This window comes from Nansenia antarctica (genome assembly GCF_963989245.1).
Source record: "Nansenia antarctica genome assembly, chromosome: 8".
Taxonomy (NCBI): domain Eukaryota; kingdom Metazoa; phylum Chordata; class Actinopteri; order Argentiniformes; family Microstomatidae; genus Nansenia; species Nansenia antarctica.
In genome coordinates, this window is record NC_137678.1 from 49,451,970 (window position 1) to 49,471,739 (window position 19,770).

General features: G+C 38.3%; 1 protein-coding gene across 1 annotated transcript; it reads right to left on the minus strand.

Annotated features, from left to right (window-relative positions):
• Positions 1 to 2,549: 2,549 nt before the first annotated feature.
• LOC308164362 (single-stranded DNA cytosine deaminase-like) lies at positions 2,550 to 8,147 on the minus strand (the record flags this gene model as incomplete). Its single annotated transcript, XM_080538468.1, has 5 exons — positions 2,550 to 2,600; positions 2,749 to 2,864; positions 6,383 to 6,674; positions 6,969 to 7,134; positions 7,765 to 8,147. 5 exons carry the CDS (start codon positions 8,145 to 8,147, stop codon positions 2,550 to 2,552), a joined length of 1,008 nt encoding a protein of 335 aa, XP_080394594.1.
• Positions 8,148 to 19,770: the final 11,623 nt, after the last annotated feature.

Below are 19,770 nucleotides of genomic sequence, written 5' to 3' on the forward strand. Positions count from 1 at the left end.
TGATGTAGGGGTCGCAGTAGAGAAGACAGGTTCTGGATAAACTTCCCGTAGTAATTGAGGAGCCCCAGATAAGAGCGGAGTTGACTCACATTTTGAGGTGCTGGTGCTTCCACGATGGCCTTGGTTTTGGATGGAGCCTTGTGCAAGCCCTCCGCGTCAATCACGTGACCCAGATACTCGACGGAAGACTGGAAAAACTCACACTTTGACTTGCGAACTTTTAATCCATATTCTTCCAGTCGCTGCAGAGTGGCCTCCAGGTTCCCCAGATGTTCCTGTTCTGTCCTTCCAGTGATGAGTATGTCATCCAAATAATATTGGACCCCGTCTAAGCCGCTCAGTATCTGCTCCATCGCACGCTGGAAGAGAGCCGGTGCAGACGTAATCCCGAAAGGTAGTCTGCAGTATCGGTACAGGCCCTTGTGAGTGACTATGGTGAGCAGGTCTCTAGATTTCTCGTCGACCTGCATCTGTAAGTAGGCTTGGTTGAGGTCGATTTTGCTGAATCTTTGTCCTCCAGCCAAGCCTGTGAACAGGTCCTCTATGCGAGGGAGTGGATAGTGTTCAGCCTCTAGCACAGGGTTCAGGGTGACTTTAAAATCTCCGCAGATTCTCACCGAAGTATCTTTTTTAATGACTGGTACGATGGGAGTGGCCCACTCACTTCGACTGATGGGCTCCAGCACCCCACTCTTGACCAATGATTCCAGCTCAGCTTCCACTTTTGGCTTTATGGCGTATGGGACTTGTCTCGCTTTCAGGAACTTGGGTCTGCTGTCTGGCTTGATGTTCAGACTGACTATGATGTCCTTCATTTTTCCCAGTTCCTCTTTGAACACCTCCGCATGTTTGTTCAGGATAGCAGTCAGAGGGGATTCCCCTTTGTTCAGCATGTGAACCTTGGGCCAGTCCAGTCGGAGTTCCGCCAGCCACGAACGGCCTAGCAGAGATGACAAGCCGCCCCCCACGACGTACAGTGGTAGGTGTGCGGTTTGCCCATTCACCTGGACTGTGACATGGATGACCCCCTTGGTTGGCACTGACTCGCCGGTGTAGGTTCTCAGTTTGAGTTTCGTTGGTTGTAGTGGCAGATGCGGCAGGGTTTCTTTGTAGACAGCATACGATATAAGAGAGACTGCTGCCCCAGTGTCTATTTCCATACGCACTGGTTTCCCCTCCAGCAGTGGAGTTACGAAATAACCCCCTGCACCTCCCACTACTGACAGGACATACACAGGTTCCTCGTCTGATGAGCTGCTGAGATTAGCCGTAGCTTGGCAAGTTGTACACTATGCACAGGCTGTCTCTTTTGGAATCTGTATTTTGACTTATTGTTGTCCAGACTAGGATTTTTAATCAGTCCCTTACTTTTGCATGCCCGTTCAATGTGACCTTTTTTTCCACACTTCCTGCAGTCCACATCCTTACTCCAACACTCAGCAGCCAAATGTCCCCTCTTGTCGCATCTGTAACATTTGCTCTGGGTACCTCTGTCCTCTGCGGAGACTCTGTGCAGCTTACCGCTCTCACTGAGCTGATGAGCGTCCTTGGTCGCTAATTCCATGGACACACTCACTTCAATAGCTCTTTCCAGGGTAAGTGCACTTTCAGTTAAGAGGCGTTTCTGGGCAGCCTCACTCCTGAGGCCGCACACGAGCCTGTCCCGTATGGTGTCGTTCAGTACATTGCCAAATTCACAATGCTCTGTCAGCCTTCTAAGGGCAGCCACAAATGTCACTACTGACTCCCCCTCCTCCTGGTTCCTTTTATGGAAGCGAAACCGCTCCGCAATCACCAGGGGCTTTGGTGAAAAGTGCTCTGACAGGGTTTTCACAATAGCAGCATAGTTTTTAGTCCCAGGTTTGTCAGGCTGGACTAGTGCACGGAGCAAATTATATGCTTTAGGTCCCATGACACTCAAAAACGTCGGCACCAACTTCACCCCTTCAATGCCATTTGCTGCTGCAAAGTACTCAAAACGTTCAGTGTAGGAGTTCCACTGCTCCGTACCTTCCTCAAAGGGGCCGATGCTTCCCAATATCCCCGCCATAATAACAGCTGGGATAGGCTGGCTGGTTCAGCTGGCTGCCGCTGTTCGCCGTCAGACATGCGTCGCTTTCACTGCCGGTGCTAGCAATGCTAATGTTGTTAGCATACCTTGGTAGCCTGGCTCCGTCGTAACGTCTCCTAACTCTACTAACTCTACTAAACCGACGAAAACACACGTAAGTCTCGCCGATCCTCGTCGCCACTTGTTATATCCTAACTAGGTATGTTGATATAACTAAATATACTTTCTATATAGTAGAGCAAGCAGGAGCTGGAGACCGTGTTACTGTAATGGTGGTAACTTTATTAGTCGACAACGGAAACGGATAACACGTCATACATATATAATAGGCAGTACCCGGATGCCCCACAAGGTGGTAGTATAAGTACATGACATTCACTATAATGACAGCACCAGTAGGAGGATGAGGAGGAGGAGGGGAAGGATGAGAAGGAGGGGATATGGTTCATCGTCCAAGAAGAGAAGGAGGGGATATGGTTCATAGTCCAAGAAGCGCAAAAGCATCTCTCCAATCTTCTGCATCACTAGGCTGTAAGAAGAGAACAGGGGAACAGTTATAACTGAATCTAACACTCAGGTGTGTGTGTGTGTGTGTGTGTGTGTGTGTACGCCTGTGTGTGTGTGTGTGTGTGTGTGTGCGCCTACGTGCGTGCATCCATGTGTGTGTGGAGCTTTACCTGGAGGATACGGTTCAGTTTCCTGGCCAGGCGAACAGAGTTCTGTTGTAGGCCGTCCCAGGCCTTAAACCCTCTCGCCCTCCGAGCTACAAAAGTTTGCCAGCAGTAGAAATAGTCTGAAGGAGTAAGACCAGGGTTAGGGTTATGAGTTATGTATATAATAATATCTATTCAAGCAGGGTTCGAGTTATGTGGGAGCCAATGGGAGCTGAGCTGAAAGCAGTAAAATCATACATCTGTGGGGGTCGCTAATAACACATTACCACAACCATTATTTGATCATAAATGTCAATGTAATGAGTATTATTTATATTTATTTATATGATGAATATTCTAAAATAAACACGTTTTCCAAAAGAACTACGCGCACCAGCATTAATCTCCTGTGAACGACAGTATGCCTTTGACTGCCTGAACTTTACCACCAAGACACTATGGGGCGCAGTAGAATATTGTGCAACAGCAGAATATGATCGTTGAGAGCTTGCGAACGTGATTATTGAGAAGGAAACATTCAGTAGCTAGCTATCATGCCGCCCAAAAAAGGCCACTGCTGCCGACCGAGTCGACAAGCCTGGAAAGTTTCGGGTTTTCATCCAAGAAACCAAACTTGAATTCAGCTGCACCTTCCGAAGAAAGTAGCAGAACTCACCTCCAGTATGTATAAGGAGCTAGTTAGCTAGCTAGTTCGTTCAGGGCAGCCTATACTGTCTAAAGAAAGGATACATATATTATATTATACAAAACTGAATCCAATTATGAAATTTAATGAGATGAATAACCCTAACATGTAAATACTGATACTCACAGACAAATATATCCCAATCTATCCTTCTATCTATCTATAAATAAATCCACTGTCATAAATCTATCTATCCCAATCTATCCTTTTCAAACGAAAACACTGGTGCATCAACTGCCTACAATGTAAAGTGCGTTCGTAAATTTGCTCTGAGAACGCCGGAGCGCACACTGGGTCAACGTCATAAAGGGACCAAGTCATTTGATTGGACAATAGGCATTCCATGAGAGCTGATCAGATTCCAAAGCGATTTTACGAACGCAGCCAATGCAAACTGTAAATAGAGCATCTAGGTTGCTAGGCAACGAATATGTGCATTATCTAAAATAACCGATAAAACAGGGGTAGCCAACACGGTCGCCCGCGGAGACCACGCGAGTCGCCCGTAGGGCAAGTTCTAAAAATAGCGCTATTTACCATGAAGTTCCCTTTAAAACACGGGTCTCCAACACGTCGCTCGCGAGCTACCGGTAAAAAAGATGCAGCCTTCCCCCAAAAAATCACCCTGGAAACCTTTTCCAATTTCAATTCCTTACTAATGTCCCACCCCCTCCAACACAAAAAAATTATATCAGCTGTCAATCAAATTGCTACCGTCTGTCAACACGTCGTGACGTCACTGTACCAGCGCTGGAGAATAATAAAAAAAATGTGCAAGTGTGCGCGCGAGACGCAAGAGTTTTTGCAGGGTGAGATGTCTGCAGATTAAAGTAAAGCAACTATACTTGCTGAGTGTTCTGACAGAGAAAGTTGTTATTATATTGTGACTAGTGTCTCATTATAGTTCCATGGTGTGAATAGTGTCAAAGAACTAGTTAGCTAGCTCAGAGGTGATGAGATGAGCTGGTCTGCTGCACACTTGCCAGCTAAAGAGCTAACTGGATGCACTTTATTATTTTACTTAAAGTAGATAAACAATCTTTCTTATTCTGCTAGAATTGGGCTTCATGGTAATACCATAAGGGTATATTTACAGTAGGCCTACATGGACAGTGGATTGAAGCATTGGCACAACCCTCACTTATTGGAAATGTCTGTTTTCTATAGATGGATATACAATTTATTTTTCAGCAACCCAATATTCAATTCGAATTATGTTATGAATTGATATGGATCAATTTATACCTCTTATTAAATTATAAATACTCTGGTTGTTATGTTTGCCTTTTGGTTGACAGCAAAAGAGGAGGATAGAGAAGGAGAGAAGGAGAGAGAGCAGGATGGTGTCGGCACACCAAAGAGAGAGAGCAAGAACCAGGTGAGAAAGTGGACAGGTAGTCAAGACCACATATGCCACAGTCCATGCCACCCCCTCCCCAAGGCAGCAAACCTAGGGGAAACACTGAGAGCAGATAGCTGAACTGTTCAGTGTCAAGCCTGGAGAAATGGAGATGGAGGTTATAAAGCTCCAGAATAATGTCCAGCTACAATCGCAACAACATTCACAACATTTCTGGAGCCTGGTAGACCCAGAAAACTATAAGAATATTCACCAAGCAGCCCTGAAAGTATTTGTTGTATTTGGCTCTACATACCTTTGAGAATCAGATTTTTCTGATATGAATGTAATGAAATACTACTACTACTTCTGGACAAGACTGACAGATGAGCATCTAAATGACTCTATAAGAGTGAACCTAAGTGGATACACCCTCCTCTTGTAGACTCCATGCAGTGACATTCATCTCAAGTGTAGGAATGAGTGAATGCATTATTACACACATGCACACATTTTTTTGAAAGAGACAAAAGAAGAAAAAATACTAATGTTTTCTGACTGAAAAAACTAGAAAAGGTGAATGCACTTATTACACACATGTGGACCATACAATTATAAGCTTTTGATATGTGAATGGAGGTGATGTGATACATTGATATATGGATACAGAATATACTGCTACTACTATAGTGAGCTTACACATTGACATTTGAAACAGAGCATGTTAGTGAAGAATTTCAGAGTGTTTTGATACGTTATGTGAATGAATGTAAGTAATAAGATATGAGTAGCTCTCGGCCACTTACATTTTTTCAAAGTAGCTCTCGGATGAAAAAAGGTTGGAGACCCCTGATCTAAAATAACCGATATATTATATAACCGTGGTATTGCTAGGAAGGTTGTTTGTTGCTTGTTCATGGACGAGCATACATGATTATTTATGTCAGGTGCGATGTCACTGGAAATGGAGATGTGGACAATGTGTCGTGCTAACAGGGAAAGTGAATGGACTGTATAGCAAAAACATCATCAAAATTATTGGCCGAGATACCCGTGACTATCGCTTATAGCTGTTGTTTCATGTGGTGCTGTTGATGTGGTGAAATTAGTAGCCTATGGCTAATTAAAACTTGTAAGTCCCAACGCTGTGTGGGCATGATTCGCGCGCGTGCATGAGAACATTTCGCACTGTTATTTTGGAGACCCCCATAAAGCTCAGCTTATAACTCGAACCCTGAGTAAGACAGGATCATTATAAGTGAATGAAGGACACATAGTACACTGGCGGACTCAAGGGGGGGGGGGGGGGGGGGGCAGGGGGGACGACCGCCCCTCCTGGTTCCCCCACTGTTGAAAAACGTCTGTCTTAAGTGCCCTTTTGAGTGGCGAAAATGAGAGGGTGTGCCCTATTGGCTGCCCTTCCAATGGTCGAAACTTGACCATGTGCACTGATGGGGTCCCATGTTGTGCAGTATGTGCCCTTTTTTTCTTTTTGCCCCCCCTGCCCTTCAAACAGCCTGAGTCCGCCACTGGACACATACCCTGTATTTTGAAACACACACACCTCCACACACACACACAAACTCAAACTCAAACTCACTCCTCCCTTTTACCTTTATAGGTCATGATGGTGAGCTGTGCTCCGGCCTTATTCAGCACGCGGAGCCCCTCTCTATGGAGGCTGTGCTCAGGGTCGCAGAAGTAGAGGCGGGAGACGAAGATCCTCAGCTTCAGGTTGGGGGTCCGCCTGAGGAACTGGGCCAGCCGGTGGGAGCAGTCTGAGCAGGGGGACCAGGAGCAGAACCAGGTCACAGAGTAACACAGCCTCACCCCCCCGCCACCACCACAACCTCCAGAACCCCACAGGCCAGGGCACAGGGCTCCCAGGTGACGCAGGAACAACAACTGGGGGGGTGGGTGAGAGGAGGAGGAAAGTGGAGGAGGAAGGAGTGGGGGGTGGGAGAGATAAGGTAAGGGAGACAGAGGTTAGTGGAAGGGGAGGGGAAAGAGTGGCAGAGAGAGGACAGGAAAGAGAATGATGGAGAGAAGGGGAAAATGAGGGGGGAAGGGAAGGGGAGATGGAGTGAGTGAGTGGCAGAGGAGAGAGAGAGAGTCAGTGTGGGAGATGAACACATTATGTTTTCATCATAATTACTTTTTCCATCATTCTCTCCCTCCTCCTCTCCCTTCCTTCCTCACCTCTACGTGACAGCCGGTGCGATTGCGCAGGTGTCCGAAGTCGAAGGAGAGCGAGTCCGGGCCCACCCTCCTCTTCACGACGAAGCACAGGTAGGTTTCATGTCTTCCCCTGGCCCAGCGTATGTTGCTATAGTGGTACATGAACTTCTTTTGGGCCAGAAGCACACTGATGAAAACAAAGAGTGCGTGACGTTCGAATGATAAGGTTCTATCTCCATTTTTGTCAAAATTTAGTTTTTTTTACATAATCTGATCCATTAGGTGCTTATTAATGCCTGTGTGGTGTTTTTTTTTTTTAAATGTTGACATTTTTGAGTTAGTAATTCATAAAATACAACGGTTCCATCTCACAAAACATAATGGAATGTAAAAGCTTTGACGCTCAATATCTCTGAACTGTACTAAACAGAGATAGAACCTTATCATTCTAAACGGAGATAGAACCTTATAGTTCTAAGGTCACGAGTGGTCTGTGGTCACACACACTGGAGTAGAGGTGCTGGAGTAGAGGTGCTGCAATAGACGCAAAGTCTCTCAAAATAGATATAGACTGTAGAGTTCATTGAGACAAAAGCTGAGAGGCTACAAACCACAATTTTCGAAGTTGTAATAGCATAAAGCATGATGGAATGATCTGAATAATAATAATAATAATAACTTTATTTGTATAGCGCTTTTCCTGCAAACGTTGCAGCTCAAAGTGCTTTAAAAGCAAGTGCAGTGATCCGAGACAACATCTGAAAGTGAGTGTTTAAAAGTGGGTAATGCTATAAAAGTGGTGAGTTTTAGTGACAACTGCAACGCATTCCAGTCAGTGGGGGCAGCAAACTGAAAAGAGTGACGGCCAAAGGAGGTGCGGACTTTGGGGGGGACCAGAGTGATATATTTGTTGGAGCGGAGATTGCGAGTGCTGGATGAGAAGTTCAGTAGTAAGCAGAGGTAGGGGGGGGATTTGCCGATGATGGATTTATAGATGAACTGATACCAGTGGGTCAGTCGCCTGGTGTGGAGTGATGGCCAGTTGACTTGGGAATACAGGTCGCAGTGATGTGTATTGAAAGGGGCACCGGTGACAAAGCGGATGGCAGTGTGATGGATGACGTCCAGTTTATTGAGAAGGTTTTTGGGGGCAATCCTGTAAATGATATCTCCATAGTCCAGAATTGGCAGGATGGTCATTTTTACCAGAGTGTGTTTTGCAGAGTGGGTGAAGGAGGCTTTGTTGCGGTACATGAAACCAATTCTTGTTCTGACTTTAGTGAGTAGGTTATTGATGTGGGTTTGGAAGGAGAGTGAACTATCAAGCCAGATACCTAGATATTTGTATGTGTTGACAAATTCTAGTACTGACCCATCCAGTGAGGTGATTTTTGGGGGACAGGAGGCTTGGGGTAGGGTCCGATTAAAGATCATGCATTTAGTTTTATCTGTGTTTAGGAGAAGATGGAGGTTGGAGAAGGCATATTGGATGCTATTAAAGCTGTGTTGGAGATCGGTCAGGGCGGTGTTCAGAGAGGGGCCAGACGTGTAAAGAATGGTGTCGTCAGCGTACAGATGGATGTAAGAGTTTCCAGCCACGTGAGCAATGTTATTTATAAAAATATTAAATAGTGTTGGACCCAGAATGGAGCCCTGGGGGACACCCATGGACAGGGACATTGGGTCAGACAGCAGGCCTTCAGCTCTCACAGACTGCACACGACCAGAGAAGTAGTTGTTAAACCATGCCAGTCATTCCTCTGCGAGTCCAACATCCTTGAGTCTGTCAAGCAGGATGCAGTGGTCCACGGAGTCAAAGGCCTTAGCCAGGTCAATAATACAGCTACACAGTAGTGCTTGGAGTCAAAGGCGCATATGATGTCGTTTAGCACTTTAAGTGTTGCAGAGACACAACCGTAGCCAGATCTAAAGCCGGATTGCGTAGTGCTGAAGATACTATAGGACTCCAGATGGTGGGTGAGCTGATTGTTGACCAGTTTCTCTAAGACTTTGGAGAGGCAGGGTAGGATGGATATAGGCCTGTAACAGTTTAGGTCTAACTTGTCACCTCCCTTGAAGAGTGGGATGACAGCAGCAGATTTCCAGTCCATGGGGAATTCTGAGGTTTGCAGGGAGAGGTTGAACAGACAGGTGATGGGGGCTGAGACAATGTGAGCTGCTAATTTCAGATAGAAAGGGTCCAGATCATCCAGCCCAGCTGATTTATAAGGGTCCAGTTTAAGCAACTCCCTAAGCACCTCACTCTCCTCTACTGGCTGGAAGGAGAAGCACGGAGTGCTTGGGGGGGGACCAGTGCTAGGGGTTGAGGCAGCAGTTGCAAAAGCATGACCAGCCCTAACAAAGTGCTTGTTAAAACAGTCCACCATGGAGGCTTTATCTGAGATGACAATGTCCTCAGATTTGATTGCCGTGGGTAGTTGAGAGGATGTGTTTTTATTTTCCATGGTTTTGACAGTCTTCCAAAACTGTTTGGGGTCGGATCCGCATGTCGAGAATTGAGTTAACTAGAACACTACTTTACATTGTTACCTAGTTAACTAGAACACTACTTTACATTGTTACCTAGTTAACTAGAACACTACTTTACATTGTTACCTAGTTAACTACAACACTACTTTACATTGTTACCTAGTTAATTACAACACTACTTTACATTGTTACCTAGTTAACTAGAACACTACTTTACATTGTTACCTAGTTAACTAGAACACTACTTTACATTGTTACCTAGTTAACTAGAACACTACTTTACCTTGTTACCTAGTTAACTAGAACACTACTTTACATTGTTACCTAGTTAACTAGAACACCACTTTACATTGTTACCTAGTTAACTAGAACACTACTTTACATTGTTACCTAGTTAACTAGAACAGTACTTTACATTGTTACCTAGTTAACTACAACACTAATTTACATTGTTACCTAGTTAACTAGAACACCACTTTACAGTGTTACCTAGTTAACTACAACACTACTTTACATTGTTACCTAGTTAACTAGAACACTACTTTACATTGTTACCTAGTTAACTAGAACACTACTTTACATTGTTACCTAGTTAACTAGACCACTACTTTACATTGTTACCTAGTTAACTACAACACTACTTTACATTGTTACCTAGTTAACTAGAACACTACTTTACATTGTTACCTAGTTAACAAGAACACTACTTTACATTGTTACCTAGTTAACTAGAACACTACTTTACATTGTTACCTAGTTAACTAGAACACTACTTTACATTGTTACCTAGTTAACTAGAACACTACTTTACCTTGTTACCTAGTTAACTAGAACACTACTTTACATTGTTACCTAGTTAACTAGAACACTACTTTACATTGTTACCTAGTTAACTAGAACACTACTTTACATTGTTACCTAGTTAACTAGAACACTACTTTACATTGTTACCTAGTTAACTAGAACACCACTTTACATTGTTACCTAGTTAACTACAACACTCCTTTACATTGTTACCTAGTTAACTAGAACACCACTTTACATTGTTACCTAGTTAACTACAACACTACTTTACATTGTTACCTAGTTAACTACAACACTACTTTACATTGTTACCTAGTTAACTAGAACACTACTTTACATTGTTACCTAGTTAACTAGAACACTACTTTACATTGTTACCTAGTTAACTAGAACACTACTTTACATTGTTACCTAGTTAACTAGAACACTACTTTACATTGTTACCTAGTTAACTAGAACACTACTTTACATTGTTACCTAGTTAACTACAACACTACTTTACATTGTTACCTAGTTAACTAGAACACTACTTTACATTGTTACCTAGTTAACTACAACACTACTTTACATTGTTACCTAGTTAACTACAACACTACTTTACATTGTTACCTAGTTAACTAGAACACAACTTTACATTGTTACCTAGTTAACTAGAACACTACTTTACATTGTTACCTAGTTAACTACAACACTACTTTACATTGTTACCTAGTTAACTAGAACACCACTTTACATTGTTACCTAGTTAACTAGAACACTACTTTACATTGTTACCTAGTTAACTAGAACACTACTTTACATTGTTACCTAGTTAACTAGAACACTACTTTACATTGTTACCTAGTTAACTAGAACACTACTTTACCTTGTTACCTAGTTAACTAGAACACCACTTTACATTGTTACCTAGTTAACTACAACACTCCTTTACATTGTTACCTAGTTAACTAGAACACCACTTAACATTGTTACCTAGTTAACTACAACACTAGGTTACATTGTTACCTAGTTAACTACAACACTACTTTACATTGTTACCTAGTTAACTAGAACACTACTTTACATTGTTACCTAGTTAACTAGAACACTACTTTACATTGTTACCTAGTTAACTAGAACACTACTTTAGATTGTTACCTAGTTAACTAGAACACTACTTTACATTGTTACCTAGTTAACTAGAACACTACTTTACCTTGTTACCTAGTTAACTAGAACACCACTTTACATTGTTACCTAGTTAACTAGAACACTACTTTACATTGTTACCTAGGTAACTACAACACTACTTTACATTGTTACCTAGTTAACTAGAACACTACTTTACATTGTTACCTAGTTAACTACAACACTACTTTACATTGTTACCTAGTTAACTAGAACACCACTTTACATTGTTACCTAGTTAACTACAACACTACTTTACATTGTTACCTAGTTAACTACAACACTACTTTACATTGTTACCTAGTTAACTACAACACTACTTTACATTGTTACCTAGTTAACTAGAACACTACTTTACATTGTTACCTAGTTAACTACAACACTACTTTACATTGTTACCTAGTTAACTACAACACTACTTTACATTGTTACATAGTTAACTACAACACTACTTTACATTGTTACCTAGTTAACTAGAACACTACTTTACATTGTTACCTAGTTAACTAGAACACTACTTTACATTGTTACCTAGTTAACTAGAACACTACTTTACCTTGTTACCTAGTTAACTAGACCACTACTTTACATTGTTACCTAGTTAACTACAACACTACTTTACATTGTTACCTAGTTAACTAGAACACTACTTTACATTGTTACCTAGATAACTAGAACACTACTTTACATTGTTACCTAGTTAACTAGAACACTACTTTACATTGTTACCTAGTTAACTAGAACACTACTTTACATTGTTACCTAGTTAACTAGAACACTACTTTACCTTGTTACCTAGTTAACTAGAACACTACTTTACATTGTTACCTAGTTAACTAGAACACTACTTTACATTGTTACCTAGTTAACTAGAACACCACTTTACATTGTTACCTAGTTAACTAGAACACTACTTTACATTGTTACCTAGTTAACTAGAACACTACTTTACATTGTTACCTAGTTAATTAGAACACTACTTTACATTGTTACCTAGTTAACTAGAACACTACTTTACATTGTTACCTAGTTAACTAGAACACTACTTTACCTTGTTACCTAGTTAACTAGACCACTACTTTACAGTGTTACCTAGTTAACTACAACACTACTTTACATTGTTACCTAGTTAACTAGAACACTACTTTACATTGTTACCTAGATAACTAGAACACTACTTTACATTGTTACCTAGTTAACTAGAACACTACTTTACATTGTTACCTAGTTAACTAGAACACTACTTTACATTGTTACCTAGTTAACTAGAACACTACTTTACCTTGTTACCTAGTTAACTAGAACACTACTTTACATTGTTACCTAGTTAACTAGAACACTACTTTACATTGTTACCTAGTTAACTAGAACACCACTTTACATTGTTACCTAGTTAACTAGAACACTACTTTACATTGTTACCTAGTTAACTAGAACACCACTTTACATTGTTACCTAGTTAACTAGAACACTACTTTACATTGTTACCTAGTTAACTAGAACACTACTTTACCTTGTTACCTAGTTAACTAGAACACCACTTTACATTGTTACCTAGTTAACTACAACACTCCTTTACATTGTTACCTAGTTAACTAGAACACCACTTTACATTGTTACCTAGTTAACTACAACACTCCTTTACATTGTTACCTAGTTAACTAGAACACCACTTTACATTGTTACCTAGTTAACTACAACACTACTTTACATTGTTACCTAGTTAACTACAACACTACTTTACATTGTTACCTAGTTAACTAGAACACTACTTTACATTGTTACCTAGTTAACTAGAACACTACTTTACATTGTTACCTAGTTAACTAGAACACTACTTTACATTGTTACCTAGTTAACTAGAACACTACTTTACATTGTTACCTAGGTAACTATAACACTACTTTACATTGTTACCTAGTTAACTAGAACACCACTTTACATTGTTACCTAGTTAACTAGAACACCACTTTACATTGTTACCTAGTTAACTACAACACTACTTTACATTGTTACCTAGTTAACTAGAACACCACTTTACATTGTTACCTAGTTAACTACAACACTACTTTACATTGTTACCTAGTTAACTACAACACTACTTTACATTGTTACCTAGTTAACTACAACACTACTTTACATTGTTACCTAGTTAACTACAACACTACTTTACATTGTTACCTAGTTAACTACAACACTACTTTACATTGTTACCTAGTTAACTACAACACTACTTTACATTGTTACCTAGTTAACTACAACACTACTTTACATTGTTACCTAGTTAACTAGAACACTACTTTACATTGTTACCTAGTTAACTAGAACACTACTTTACATTGTTACCTAGTTAACTAGAACACTACTTTACCTTGTTACCTAGTTAACTAGACCACTACTTTACATTGTTACCTAGTTAACTACAACACTACTTTACATTGTTACCTAGTTAACTAGAACACTACTTTACATTGTTACCTAGATAACTAGAACACTACTTTACATTGTTACCTAGTTAACTAGAACACTACTTTACATTGTTACCTAGTTAACTAGAACACTACTTTACATTGTTACCTAGTTAACTAGAACACTACTTTACCTTGTTACCTAGTTAACTAGAACACTACTTTACATTGTTACCTAGTTAACTAGAACACTACTTTACATTGTTACCTAGTTAACTAGAACACTACTTTACATTGTTACCTAGTTAACTAGAACACTACTTTACATTGTTACCTAGTTAACTAGAACACCACTTTACATTGTTACCTAGTTAACTAGAACACTACTTTACATTGTTACCTAGTTAACTAGAACACTACTTTACATTGTTACCTAGTTAACTAGAACACTACTTTACATTGTTACCTAGTTAACTAGAACACTACTTTACATTGTTACCTAGTTAACTAGAACACTACTTTACCTTGTTACCTAGTTAACTAGACCACTACTTTACAGTGTTACCTAGTTAACTACAACACTACTTTACATTGTTACCTAGTTAACTAGAACACTACTTTACATTGTTACCTAGATAACTAGAACACTACTTTACATTGTTACCTAGTTAACTAGAACACTACTTTACATTGTTACCTAGTTAACTAGAACACTACTTTACATTGTTACCTAGTTAACTAGAACACTACTTTACCTTGTTACCTAGTTAACTAGAACACTACTTTACATTGTTACCTAGTTAACTAGAACACTACTTTACATTGTTACCTAGTTAACTAGAACACCACTTTACATTGTTACCTAGTTAACTAGAACACTACTTTACATTGTTACCTAGTTAACTAGAACACCACTTTACATTGTTACCTAGTTAACTAGAACACTACTTTACATTGTTACCTAGTTAACTAGAACACTACTTTACCTTGTTACCTAGTTAACTAGAACACCACTTTACATTGTTACCTAGTTAACTACAACACTCCTTTACAATGTTACCTAGTTAACTAGAACACCACTTTACATTGTTACCTAGTTAACTACAACACTCATTTACATTGTTACCTAGTTAACTAGAACACCACTTTACATTGTTACCTAGTTAACTACAACACTACTTTACATTGTTACCTAGTTAACTACAACACTACTTTACATTGTTACCTAGTTAACTAGAACACTACTTTACATTGTTACCTAGTTAACTAGAACACTACTTTACATTGTTACCTAGTTAACTAGAACACTACTTTACATTGTTACCTAGTTAACTAGAACACTACTTTACATTGTTACCTAGTTAACTAGAACACTACTTTACATTGTTACCTAGTTAACTAGAACACTACTTTACCTTGTTACCTAGTTAACTAGAACACTACTTTACATTGTTACCTAGTTAACTACAACACTACTTTACATTGTTACCTAGTTAACTAGAACACTACTTTACATTGTTACCTAGTTAACTAGAACACTACTTTACATTGTTACCTAGTTAACTACAACACTACTTTACATTGTTACCTAGTTAACTACAACACTACTTTACATTGTTACCTAGTTAACTAGAACACTACTTTACATTGTTACCTAGTTAACTAGAACACTACTTTACATTGTTACCTAGTTAACTAGAACACCACTTTACATTGTTACCTAGTTAACTACAACACTCCTTTACATTGTTACCTAGTTAACTAGAACACCACTTTACATTGTTACCTAGTTAACTACAACACTACTTTACATTGTTACCTAGTTAACTACAACACTACTTTACATTGTTACCTAGTTAACTAGAACACTACTTTACATTGTTACCTAGTTAACTAGAACACTACTTTACATTGTTACCTAGTTAACTAGAACACTACTTTACCTTGTTACCTAGTTAACTAGAACACTACTTTACATTGTTACCTAGTTAACTAGAACACTACTTTACATTGTTACCTAGTTAACTAGAACACCACTTTACATTGTTACCTAGTTAACTAGAACACTACTTTACATTGTTACCTAGTTAACTAGAACACCACTTTACATTGTTACCTAGTTAACTAGAACACTACTTTACATTGTTACCTAGTTAACTAGAACACTACTTTACATTGTTACCTAGTTAACTAGAACACTACTTTACATTGTTACCTAGTTAACTAGAACACTACTTTACCTTGTTACCTAGTTAACTAGAACACCACTTTACATTGTTACCTAGTTAACTACAACACTCCTTTACATTGTTACCTAGTTAACTAGAACACCACTTTACATTGTTACCTAGTTAACTACAACACTACTTTACATTGTTACCTAGTTAACTACAACACTACTTTACATTGTTACCTAGTTAACTAGAACACTACTTTACATTGTTACCTAGTTAACTACAACACTACTTTACATTGTTACCTAGTTAACTAGAACACTACTTTACATTGTTACCTAGTTAACTAGAACACTACTTTACATTGTTACCTAGTTAACTAGAACACTACTTTACATTGTTACCTAGTTAACTAGAACACTACTTTACATTGTTACCTAGTTAACTAGAACACTACTTTACCTTGTTACCTAGTTTACTAGAACACCACTTTACATTGTTACCTAGTTAACTACAACACTCCTTTACATTGTTACCTAGTTAACTAGAACACCACTTTACATTGTTACCTAGTTAACTACAACACTACTTTACATTGTTACCTAGTTAACTACAACACTACTTTACATTGTTACCTAGTTAACTAGAACACTACTTTACATTGTTACCTAGTTAACTAGAACACCACTTTACATTGTTACCTAGTTAACTACAACACTCCTTTACATTGTTACCTAGTTAACTAGAACACCACTTTACATTGTTACCTAGTTAACTAGAACACTACTTTACATTGTTACCTAGTTAACTAGAACACTACTTTACCTTGTTACCTAGTTAACTAGAACACCACTTTACATTGTTACCTAGTTAACTACAACACTCCTTTACATTGTTACCTAGTTAACTAGAACACCACTTTACATTGTTACCTAGTTAACTACAACACTCCTTTACATTGTTACCTAGTTAACTAGAACACCACTTTACATTGTTACCTAGTTAACTACAACACTACTTTACATTGTTACCTAGTTAACTACAACACTACTTTACATTGTTACCTAGTTAACTAGAACACTACTTTACATTGTTACCTAGTTAACTAGAACACTACTTTACATTGTTACCTAGTTAACTAGAACACTACTTTACATTGTTACCTAGTTAACTAGAACACTACTTTACATTGTTACCTAGTTAACTAGAACACTACTTTACATTGTTACCTAGTTAACTAGAACACTACTTTACCTTGTTACCTAGTTAACTAGAACACTACTTTACATTGTTACCTAGTTAACTACAACACTACTTTACATTGTTACCTAGTTAACTAGAACACTACTTTACATTGTTACCTAGTTAACTAGAACACTACTTTACATTGTTACCTAGTTAACTACAACACTACTTTACATTGTTACCTAGTTAACTACAACACTACTTTACATTGTTACCTAGTTAACTAGAACACTACTTTACATTGTTACCTAGTTAACTAGAACACTACTTTACATTGTTACCTAGTTAACTAGAACACTACTTTACATTGTTACCTAGTTAACTAGAACACCACTTTACATTGTTACCTAGTTAACTACAACACTCCTTTACATTGTTACCTAGTTAACTAGAACACCACTTTACATTGTTACCTAGTTAACTACAACACTACTTTACATTGTTACCTAGTTAACTACAACACTACTTTACATTGTTACCTAGTTAACTAGAACACTACTTTACATTGTTATCTAGTTAACTAGAACACTACTTTACATTGTTACCTAGTTAACTAGAACACTACTTTACCTTGTTACCTAGTTAACTAGAACACTACTTTACATTGTTACCTAGTTAACTAGAACACTACTTTACATTGTTACCTAGTTAACTAGAACACCACTTTACATTGTTACCTAGTTAACTAGAACACTACTTTACATTGTTACCTAGTTAACTAGAACACCACTTTACATTGTTACCTAGTTAACTAGAACACTACTTTACATTGTTACCTAGTTAACTAGAACACTACTTTACATTGTTACCTAGTTAACTAGAACACTACTTTACATTGTTACCTAGTTAACTAGAACACTACTTTACCTTGTTACCTAGTTAACTAGAACACCACTTTACATTGTTACCTAGTTAACTACAACACTCCTTTACATTGTTACCTAGTTAACTAGAACACCACTTTACATTGTTACCTAGTTAACTACAACACTACTTTACATTGTTACCTAGTTAACTACAACACTACTTTACATTGTTACCTAGTTAACTAGAACACTACTTTACATTGTTACCTAGTTAACTACAACACTACTTTACATTGTTACCTAGTTAACTAGAACACTACTTTACATTGTTACCTAGTTAACTAGAACACTACTTTACATTGTTACCTAGTTAACTAGAACACTACTTTACATTGTTACCTAGTTAACTAGAACACTACTTTACATTGTTACCTAGTTAACTAGAACACTACTTTACCTTGTTACCTAGTTTACTAGAACACCACTTTACATTGTTACCTAGTTAACTACAACACTCCTTTACATTGTTACCTAGTTAACTAGAACACCACTTTACATTGTTACCTAGTTAACTACAACACTACTTTACATTGTTACCTAGTTAACTACAACACTACTTTACATTGTTACCTAGTTAACTAGAACACTACTTTACATTGTTACCTAGTTAACTAGAACACCACTTTACATTGTTACCTAGTTAACTACAACACTCCTTTACATTGTTACCTAGTTAACTAGAACACCACTTTACATTGTTACCTAGTTAACTACAACACTACTTTACATTGTTACCTAGTTAACTACAACACTACTTTACATTGTTACCTAGTTAACTAGAACACTACTTTACATTGTTACCTAGTTAACTAGAACACTACTTTACATTGTTACCTAGTTAACTAGAACACCACTTTACATTGTTACCTAGTTAACTAGAACACTACTTTACATTGTTACCTAGTTAACTAGAACACTACTTTACATTGTTACCTAGTTAACTAGAACACTACTTTACCTTGTTACCTAGTTAACTAGAACACTACTTTACATTGTTACCTAGTTAACTAGAACACTACTTTACATTGTTACCTAGTTAACTAGAACACTACTTTACATTGTTACCTAGTTAACTAGAACACTACTTTACATTGTTACCTAGTTAACTAGAACACTACTTTACATTGTTACCTAGTTAACTAGAACACTACTTTACATTGTTACCTAGTTAACTACAACACTACTTTACATTGTTACCTAGTTAACTACAACACTACTTTACATTGTTACCTAGTTAACTAGAACACTACTTTACATTGTTACCTAGTTAACTAGAACACTACTTTACATTGTTACCTAGTTAACTACAACACTACTTTACATTGTTACCTAGTTAACTAGAACACTACTTTACATTGTTACCTAGTTAACTAGAACACTACTTTACATTGTTACCTAGTTAACTACAACACTACTTTACATTGTTACCTAGTTAACTAGAACACCACTTTACATTGTTACCTAGTTAACTAGAACACTACTTTACATTGTTACCTAGTTAACTAGAACACTACTTTACATTGTTACCTAGTTAACTAGAACACTACTTTACATTTTTACCTAGGTAACTACAACACTACTTTACATTGTTACCTAGTTAACTAGAACACCACTTTACATTGTTACCTAGTTAACTACAACACTACTTTACATTGTTACCTAGTTAACT